The sequence below is a fragment of the Capra hircus genome, chromosome 18 (assembly GCF_001704415.2).
Source record: "Capra hircus breed San Clemente chromosome 18, ASM170441v1, whole genome shotgun sequence".
Classification (NCBI taxonomy): domain Eukaryota; kingdom Metazoa; phylum Chordata; class Mammalia; order Artiodactyla; family Bovidae; genus Capra; species Capra hircus.
The window spans coordinates 54,688,054-54,698,323 of NC_030825.1; the positions used below are offsets into that span (position 1 = coordinate 54,688,054).

General features: G+C 49.3%; 1 protein-coding gene across 1 annotated transcript; it reads left to right on the forward strand.

Moving 5' to 3' along the window:
• Positions 4,377-6,465, forward strand: PNMAL1 (paraneoplastic Ma antigen family like 1). The gene is given in 2 exon segments (XM_018063192.1): positions 4,377-4,566; positions 4,804-6,465. Coding segments are annotated over 2 exon segments (1,758 nt in total). The 3' UTR covers positions 6,372-6,465.

Below are 10,270 nucleotides of genomic sequence, written 5' to 3' on the forward strand. Positions count from 1 at the left end.
CACAGCATATGGCTGAAAGAGACCAAAATGAACACAGAAATGCTTTCTTAAGCTAGGGATGGGGTGGTGGATAAATCACCAGGCATTCATTCCATTATTATGTATACTTTTTTTCATATATCTAAGTACTTAATAATGACAGTTCTCTAGAATTTGAGAATAATTATTTAAATAAAGAACAGCATATATTTATTTGGTTAACGATTTCAACAAAACAAGGAGAGGTGGGATGTCTCTTTCTAACCAGATAACAATATGAATTTTACTTTTAAAAGCTGTCGTACTGGAGCTTCCCTAGTGGTCCAATGGTTAAGAATCCGCCTTGCAGTGCAAGGGACACCAGTTGATGTCTAGTCTGGAAAGATCCCACTTGTCCAGGACAACTAAGCCGTGCGCCACGACTACTGAGCCCTCGCACCTAGAACCTGTGCTGGGAAACAAGAGAAGCCGCCGCAATGAGAAGCCCGTGCACCTCAACTGAGAACAGCCCTCACTTGACGCTACTAGAGAAAGCCCAGGTGCAGCACTGAATACCCATTGCAGCCACAAATAAAAATAAACAAATAAGTCTTTAAAAAAGAAAGCAAGAAAGTTGTAGTGGCTGAAGCAGGAAACAGACGGGCCTCCGGGCTGGACACCGTGCTTGTCAAGTGGAGTAAAATCGAAGCTTTGTCCCCCAGACACTCCAAGGACAAAGCTAGTGACAGAAGCTGAGCTCTACTGAAGCAAAGAGACAGGATGACCGCTCCTGAGGTCAAGGAAGACTTTCCCCATCTACACAGGAAGTCTCCTTGGGGATCAAAAAAGGAGAGGGGCTCCAGCCTAAATCAAGTGTGGACGTGCCATGTCCAACCCTTTGGATCTGTGGTGGGACCCATCTTCAAGAAAAGTTGCACACGCGTCTTGGGGAGGGTCCTGAGACCAAGCAGGTGTGAAGAGAGAAACAAGATAATTGGCCAAATGTAAACAAAGACCAGGAAGGACTGTCCTGTAAGAGGGATTTAAATCACCTCTTTACTGCACTCCTCCTCATTCAGGAAGCCCGCACACCTCTTTGGGTGTGTATTCCTGCCCTGCTTCTGACTTAAATGAATAAACTGCTTCTCCGTGTGCTCTCCTATACGTTGTGCTGTGTCCCCGTGTCTGTAATAATAAACTTTGTACCTGTTTGCAATTTTTGCCTCCTTGAAACATTTTTGCTTTCAAACAGGGTAAGAATTGGGGAACTTTGCTTCTACCCTCTAGCCCCTGGTGGACTGGCCGGCTAGGTTCAATCCCTAAACAGGGAAATAAGATCCTGCTTCAAGACTACTGTCTCTCTGCTAAACAGTACAAGATGTTTTATGATATTTTATTTTCTATTTTATGAGTCAGGATCAAAACAATAAAATCCAGTGGGAACGACTTTGATTCTTTCTGTAAACCATTTTAGCGAAAAAACAACAACAAAAAAGAAAATACCAAAGACAGAAGGCATTTTCTTTCTTTCATTAACTTTTTTTTTTTTTCATTTTGGAAACTTTAAAATGAAAACAACAGCAGAAAGAATAGTGTAATGACCTCCATCTATAACAAAGTTTTTCAAGGTCAGTTCTCAGCCAGTTTGTTCCATCTATCCCCCTATCCTCCTGATTTTTTTTCTGGAGTATTTTAACAATACTTTAAAAAATATAAATAAATCATTGGTATTTGAAAACAGTCTGTAGGTTTTGTTTGTTTGTTTGTTTGTTTTGGCCATGCTGTGAGGCGTGTGGGATCTTAGTGCCCACCCGGCCCTCTGCAGTGAAAGCATAGAGTCCTAGCCACCGGACCACTAGGGGCTTCCCTAGGGTCTGTGTATTTTTAATGATTACATGGGTTGGAGAAATATGTGTAGAGACTCACATCAGATGCTGAGGCTGGCAGTCTGGAGGTTAGCGGTGAGGGGGAAAGCCATGTCCTGGGACATTTAGAAACTACAAACTGAAGAAACTCTGGAGCAAGAAGGAGCTCTCACAGCACAGACTGGCTAGAACCAGTCAGATGAGTCACAGAACCCCCAGGGTGGGTTACTACAACTTACTCGAGAGGGGAAATCTGGGTGGAAGCCCAGAGCCCCTGGGACCTTAGTATTTATGGAAATTATGTGGGTTCTCATCCAAAATACACAGGAAAACAAAATAAAAACCTTAAGGTGAAAAGGAGAAGAGGATGCCAAGGTAACTCTAAAATGCAGAGATAGGTGAAAGGGTCGGGGCTGCAGGGACCCATTGTCATGGAAACTGCAGTTGGAAGTGTTGTCATGGAAACCACAGCCAGGACTCCTACCAAGGGTGCTTCAGAACTATTTTTAGATCCACTGGTAATTGTGGGTGGTTCACTGATGGGAGAAGGAGCGAGCGGCTGACTTCTTTTAACACACATTTACACACACATATAGACATGCGTATATACATACATACAAATATATATTTATGATTACATGTAATTGTATATTATATATGCAATTACAAATAAATATTTGTATGTCCATACATATATATATATAACAAATTAAAATTGTCTCTCAAATATTTTGGAATGCGTAACTCAGAATCTTTTTTTCTGACTGAACCCTGATTGAAACACTTATAGGCATCTGTGCAGTGAAGACTTAACAGCTCTGGGTTGTCCAAACTCTGTACCTTTCATTTTATTTTTTGTTTTTGCCCACAGTGCATGGCATGTGGGATCTTAGTTCCCCTACCAGGGATTGAACCCATGCCCCCTGCAGTGGCAGCCTGGAGTCCTAATGACTGGACCACTAGGGAAGTCCCCAAACCCTGTCCATTTCAAAGAACCAACTAGCCCTTCTGTGACTCCTGGGTAACTGCTAAGCCTTACAGGATCCTGTACTGAAATGTGAGTGATGGTCGTGGCCTTGGGCCTTGCAGCATCTCTTCGATTTCTAAAGATACTGAAGGCTGAATAACTAAGGTCAATCACAAGTGTGCTCGATGCACATGAACTCAGGAAAAAATAATTCTGGACACTAAGGCCAGGTGAGCTTCCCTGGTTAATACTCCCTACGTGTTGTCACATGTTGCTGGGAAAAGTAAGCCCATCCATACAACTCTCTCCCAGACTGCCCTTTTCTTTCTCTTTGCTGCCCTTAAGCAGTATACTTTTCCTGTAATAAACTATAATTGCGAATAAAGAATGGAGAAGGCAATGGCACCCCACTCCAGTACTCTTGCCTGGAAAATCCCATGGATGGAGGAGCCTGGAAGGCTGCAGTCCATGGGGTCGCTGAGGGTTGGACATGACTGAGCGACTTCACTTTGACTTTTCACTTTCGTGCATTGGAGAAGGAAATGGCAACCCACTCCAGTGTTCTTGCCTGGAGAATCCCAGGGACGGGGGAGCCTGGTGGGCTGCCATCTATGGGGTCGCACAGAGTCGGACATGACTGAAGTGACTTAGCAGCAGCAGCGAATAAAGAATCTGCCTGCCAAGTAGTACACTCAGGTTCAGTCCCTGAGTCTGGAAGATCCCCTGGAGGAGGGCATGGCAACCCACTTCAGTGTTCTTGCCTGGAAAAGGCCATGGACAGAGGAGCCTGGCAGGCTGCAGTCCGTGGGGGTCTCAGCAGTGTCGGACACGACTTGGCGACTAAGCAACAACACCGTAACTGTGAACACTAATTTTTCTGAGTCCCAGGAAAACTCTCAGCAAATCATTGAACCTGTGAAGAAGAGCAAGGAACTCAGAGAGCTCAAATTATTAGTCTAATATGGAACAGTTAGGAAGCCTCACTGCTAGCTGCATCACTGAGGGCCTGACAGAAAAACCCAAACTGAGTCACTGAGGAGTGTTTCATTAATTGTTAATAAAGGTGTTCAAAACAGAACAAAAGGGGTTGCCAGAAGGCAGGAGGTTGAAGAAACCGGCAAGGAAATGTGAAGTACTATTCCCAGGCTTGGAGGGGAAGGGGGGAAGTCAAGACATTTCTAGAAACTTCTGGATATTGCAGGAACAAAAAAATGTAGCTGAGAAGGCTCTCAACAAGAACTGTGGCTTTTGTTACGGAAACTCAGAGGGCTTGAAGGCGCTCTCTCCTCTCGCCTTATGCTTTCTGATGTCTCCTAGGGGTCCTGTTGGCTGAACCCAACAGGAAGGAGAATAAGAGGGGTAGTTGGCACAGCCACTTAAGTCAGCGCCTCCAACCCCCATCCTGGAGGCCCACACTTTGAGTAGAGAAGGGTTGAAAGACTGGGTCAGGAGGGGCAATCGGAGAACATTTAAATCCCTGGCTCGGTCAATAGGTCAACAGTCGCGTTTCCAGCCGCTCCACAGGCCCAGTTGCTTGGCCCACGGGCTCGAAAGCAACCACCGGTTGCCATGGAGACCGCGGGCAGATGGCGGGAGCAAGTGCGCAAGCGCGCATTGAGATGCCTGCCTCGGCTCCGCGCGGTTGCTGGGACCTAGCCGAGGCGCCTGGAGTCCTAGCGGGGGCGGACACTGGCGTCCTGGGCCATTCGTCCAGAGCATCTTTGCTGGAGCGCCCCGAGCTGGCACCTGGCCAGCCCGGAGGCTCCTCCTCGGCTCGTCTGGGCGTTTAGAGGTGGGGCTGCCGTATCCCTGCCGGGAGGGCCCGGTGGGAGGGGCTGAGCGCGGTTTTTGGCAGATTTCAGGACACGTGTGAGCACCCGGGGCCCGGTTGGGGAGGAAGGCCCTGGGAAAGCGCGAGGCCTCTTGCAGGCCCACCTTGGAGGGAGCAGCTGAGATCTCTGAACCTGGCCGTGTTTATCGGCTCTCTGACCGCCCTCTCCTGTCACCTTTCAGGATTGCTGCTTAGGGACCGCTGCAGGAGCGATCCGCCTCGTAGACGCTTCAAGCACACCTGGGAATTGAGCCCCGCGGTGTCCACGACCATGGCGGCGAACCTTTTGGAGGACTGGTGCCGGGGGATGGAAGCGGACATCCACAGGTCCCTGTTGGTCACGGGCATCCCAGAGGACTGTGGCCAAGCGGAAATCGAGGAGACCTTGAATGGGGTCCTTTCCCCGCTGGGCCCGTACTCCGTACTCAACAAGATTTTTTTGAGGGAAGAAAATGCCAAAGCTGCCCTCGTTGAGGTTGGGGAGGGTGTGAATCTGAGGGCCATACCCCGGGAGTTCCCAGGAAGGGGGGGCATCTGGAGAGTGGTCTGTAGGGACCCCACCCAGGATGCTGAGTTCTTAAAAAACCTGAATGAATTCCTGTACTGGGAGGAGCGCACCTTGGAGGATGTGGTGCGCCTGCTTGAACTCAGCAGGGCCTCACCACCCCAGACCCAGAATCGGTCCCCCGAGAACTGGGCAGAAGCTTTGGGGGTGCTTCTGGGGGCTGTGGTGCAAATCATCTACTATATGGATGCCGAAACACGCAGCCAGGAGGAAGCTAGGGCGCAAGAGCTTGCCAAGCCCCAAGTGGTAGCATCCTTGGCTTCAGCAGCAGGGGGGAAGGTCAAGAAGAAGCCAGGGAGGGCTGCAGAGAGGGGCAGGGGCTCTGCCTTGAAGATGGAGAACCCGGATGGCTGGAATGACGTGGCAGATGGGGGTGACGGTCCTAAAACTTTGGTTCGAAAGGCTGGAGCTCTGATTCACTCCAGGAGGAAGAAGCAGAAAAAAACTCCCAAGCAGGAACCAGTGCCCTGGAAGAAATCCCAAGGCAGCCATTCCCACAGCTTGGCCTCCCTGAAGCATCCTGCAGCTGATGGTGGTAAAAATAGGGAGATGTTAGAACGTGTCAGGAGCAACAAAGAGCCATGTGTGAAGCAGGAGGGGTAGGCTTTGAAGAAGCCCCCAGTAAAATGTGCCTGGAAGTTTCCCAGCAACCCACCTTGTGTAGCTGCAAGCTGGGGAGTTGCCTCTGAGTCAGACCAAGATGGTGTTCTGGAGGGCCCCCCAAAGAAGAACGCCATGGGCTGGGCCTCGGCAAAGAGCCCTGCCCACATGAGGAAGAAAAAGAAGGTGAGCCTGGGCCCTGTCTCTTATGTCCCTGTCGATTCAGAAGACCTCAGGAAGAAGCCAGAGGTTTCAAAGAAAGGGCCAGGCCTCGGCCGGGATGCACCGGACCAGAAGGCTCCCGGGGACCCTCAGCCCCATGAGTCACCAACCTCAGCCTCACAGGGTCCAGAGGCCAAGCCACAAGGCCCTCCTCATGCCTCCAGTGGTGAGCATGACATCAGAAGTCATTTGGGGTGTGTCAACAAGTGGATGGAGGGGGAGGAGCAGCAGGGGAAGGCGGGGGCACAGGAACCCAAGGGGGCAGAGGGGCAGATGGTGGGTGAGGACCCTAGTGCAGTGGAGGAAGCAGGTGAGCCACCAACTGAGGCCTCAGAGGCTGAGAGCCCTGACCCCCCGTCCTAGGAGCTCCTGAAGGCCGACACCTGGGGACACCTGTGGAGACAGGAGGTCGGAGCAAACCCACTCAGCCATCCCTTGTAGATAAGTGTGTCTCCGTGGCATTCTCCAGTCATCTCTCCCTTCGTCTGACCCGTCTCCCTCCATAAGGATGGCAACGTTTGGGGTCATGTTGTTTGACAGAGTAGGAGGCCTTGAGGCTGGAGTTTCTGGAGGCCTGGTTGGGAGATCAACATGTTCAAAGACTTAGAAAGTCTCAGGAAGTGAAAAATCTTTCCCAACACACCCTGCTTCTCCTCTTGAGCTGTTCTGACTTATCCACAGAACATAGTGGGGGCCATCTGCACCTGAGCAGTTGAAAGAAGACCAAAAAAGAGGCTCGAAGTCAGGAACAAAGTTGCACTTGTTGACCCTGGACTGTTTTAGGAACTCACTTTGTAGAGATCTGACTCTCAGAGGTAAATGGTGTGTAAGGTCTTAGGTGGAAGGAGTTAGAGAGGGAGGCATAGCCCTGTGCTTTTTTTCCTCGGCTGGGCCTGCTTTTTCACCTCCTCCTAGACACAGCCGCAGAGGATGGAGAGTCACGAAGTAGACTGGAAAAGTTCTAGAACATTCACTGTGACTCACAGGCTGGTTCACTGTTATGGTGGCCTGTGTTTGGCCTTTCTCCCCCTTTCCCTGCTTCCTTTTCTGGAGGGTGAGCCAACCTCTCTCTTCAGGGCCTGGTGAGGTAAAGAGGTAGGCAGCCCTTTGCCCCCTTATATCCTCTCTCTGCTTCGACCATTGGGTAGGTTAAGTCAGGATCGTCCCTGCAGACCTCACTTCCTCACTCCTACTAGTTTTCAGTGTCCATCCTCCAGTTCTCTAACCAGAAGGTGGTAAGGTCCCTACCCACTTACGCCTTGAAGTGTTTGGTTTAAGGTTCTGTTACTAAAGCTGGTACTTGGATTCCCATTTGGGTGAAACCCTTGCAGGAAACCTGTAGCCAAAAAAGAATGATGGGGAGGGAAGGACTCTGCCATTCCTGGGTCCCCTGGCTCTACTTCCATCCCATGCCCCGCCCCAGACTCTCTTTGATGCTGAAGACCAAATCTCCCATCATAGGAAGAGACAGGAAAATATTCTTTTAAAATTGGCTGATTGTTGGTGCCCTCTGAATAGACCAGAATGCCTTGTCTCCTATGTGTGCAGGAGGAGAGGAAGGGCCAGGTTACCCGAGCTCAGTGATTTCCAGACAGTATCCTGGGGAAGCCCACAGTGCGCTCAAAGAAGTAATCCAAATCTACTTTTTCACATATTTATTTTTAAAAAGTGACTATTTGAATGTATCATAAGCCAAACAAGTCACACCAGAGACTATCAAAATGTTACCTTGTGTTCTTCAGTGTTTGGGTACAGGTATCCATTTTGTTGATTTCACCGTCTGTTTGCATATAATCTAATTTTCTTGTAAATGCAGCTGATAGGAAAGGTTCCAAGTGGGGGAAGTTGGTCCTGCAAATGCCCTGTCATCAAACAAACACACTGACAGAAGTTTCCCTTGGTAATCCACATGTTATTGACTTACTGTGATGCTGAGTTGTTTGATGGCAAAACGTATCAACATGGCGCACAGTAATTCACATTTCGTTTTGTGGTCTATCTCGTGACTTAACGTTTTTGTGATAAAGGATGTGAACGGTTGTTAGGTGTTGTTAGTGACTGAGCAGCTTTCTCATGACAATTCATTTCAAAATTCTGGATGAGCCTGAGGATGCAGGAAAAAAGGAAACGGTTTCCGTTTGCAGCTCTTCGTCTGTGTGTATCACGGTTATCCTTGGGTCGAAGCAAAACAAAACGTGGGAGTGAACTGGCCTTTCAAGCTTGTGGCTCTCCAGCTCCTGGTTTCAAAATCAGGTCCATTAGGGAGGGCTTCATTGTGTTAACAAATTGATACCATGATTAGTAAACATACATGTTATCAAATAAAGTTTAGCAAACTAAGTGATTATTGAGTCTCTTATAGATGCCAGCGGCATGAACTGTTAAATTTGAGGAGAGGGTTCCCCCCACCCTGAACGATACACACTGTCCTGGACTCCCAGCCTGGGGCGTGTGCATGCTAAGTTGTTCCAGACGTATTTGGCTCTTTGCAACCCTATGGACTGTTGCCCTCCAAACTCCTCTGTCCACGGGATTCTCCAGGTAAGATACTAGAGTGGGTTGCCATGCCCTCCTCCAGGGGGTCTTCCCAGCCCAGGGACTGAACCCTCATCTCTTACAGCTCTTGCATTGCAGGCCAGTTCTTTACCACTAGCGCTGCCTGGGGAGCCCCAGCGTGAGCTCTGGTCAAACCTGGGTTCAAGCTGGGAGAATCATCAATTTTCCATGAGTCAAAGTCATCAAGATATCTGTCCCCAGACATATAGCCTCTGGAGAGAGCTGCAGGTGGCTATATGACCTGCTACCAATGTGAAAACTGCCCCCCACCCTAGATCCTGGGGTTTCTAGAAGTTTCTAGAACAGGTTACTGGTGGTGTGGATTACCTGAAAGGGCGAGTTTACTTTTAAAAGCAGCTAGAAGATGAAAACCCTCTCTTCCCCTCAGACAGAAATTGAGGGTTTTTTTCAGTGAAAAATCGAGTTAAATTTCCTTCTGCCCAAGCCCCTCCCCTGGTAGGGACCCCTGAACCATGGTGACCACTCTACCAGAGCTACGTGATGCCCTGGAGACCAAAGGGAAGCTGGACTCTGAGGACAGGGGAGCTAACTACACCCTGGTGTGTGAGCACACAAAGACCCCGGTCAGAGGTTAATTTATTGGGTCCTTGCCTCCGCCCCTCTAGGGGGAAAGCCGGATTTGGCCAAGATGTTTAAGTACCTCCCAGGAGCAGTCACTCCCTCCAGTTAGACCCAATCCACCAGGAAAGATTGGTAGTGGGGGGAACGTGACCCGAGGTGGGGGAAGACCGAGGGGTGGGGCTCCGTGGGGTACAGGGGAAGTCTCCAAGGAAGCCTCTCAGACTGTCTCTGTTCTGTCTATGGTGTACCTTGGAGCAAGGCCTGGCCAGAGGTGCTCCAGGGCAAGGGGGTGGGGGTGGGGCGATGCTGGGAGGAGCAGCCTGCATACAGCCAGGAGGGACAGAAGGTACAGTTTGGTCATCCACTCATGACTCTGTTTAGCCAAAATTTATTGGCCATCAGAGGGCTTCCCTGGTGGCTCAGAGGTTAAAGCGTCTGCCTCCAATGCGGGAGACCCGGGTTCGATCCCTGGGTCGGGAAGATCCCTTGGAGAAGGAAATGGCAATCCACTCCAGTATTCTTGCCTGGAGAATCCCATGGATGGAGAAGCCTAATAGGTTACAGTCCATGGGGTCGCAAAGAGTCGGACACGACTGAGCAACTTCACCTTCAACCTTGAGACAGCCAGGAACAAGACAGACCCCATGGACTGCAGCACACCAGGCTTTCCTGTCCTTCACTATCTCCCAGAATTTGCTTAAACTCATGTCCATTGAATCAGTGATGCCATCCAACCATCTCATCCTCTGTTGCCCCCTTCTTCTTCTGCCTTCAGTCTTTCCCAGCATCAGGATCTTTTCCAATGAATCAGCTCTTTGCATGAGGTGACTAAAGTATTGGAGCTTCAGCTTCAGCATCAGTCCTTCCAATGAATATTTAGGACTGATTTCCTTTAGGATGGACTGGTTTGATCTCTTTGGTGTCCAAGGGACTCTCAAGAGTCTCCTCCTGCACCACAGTTCAAAACCATCAGTTCTTCAGCGCTCAGCCTTCTTTATGGTCCAATTCTCAAATCCATACGTGACTACTGAAAAACTGAAACTAACACAATATTATAAATCAATTATGCTCTTTAATTTAAAAAAAAGAAAGAAAGAAAGAGACCAACAAAACAGTGGGACAGA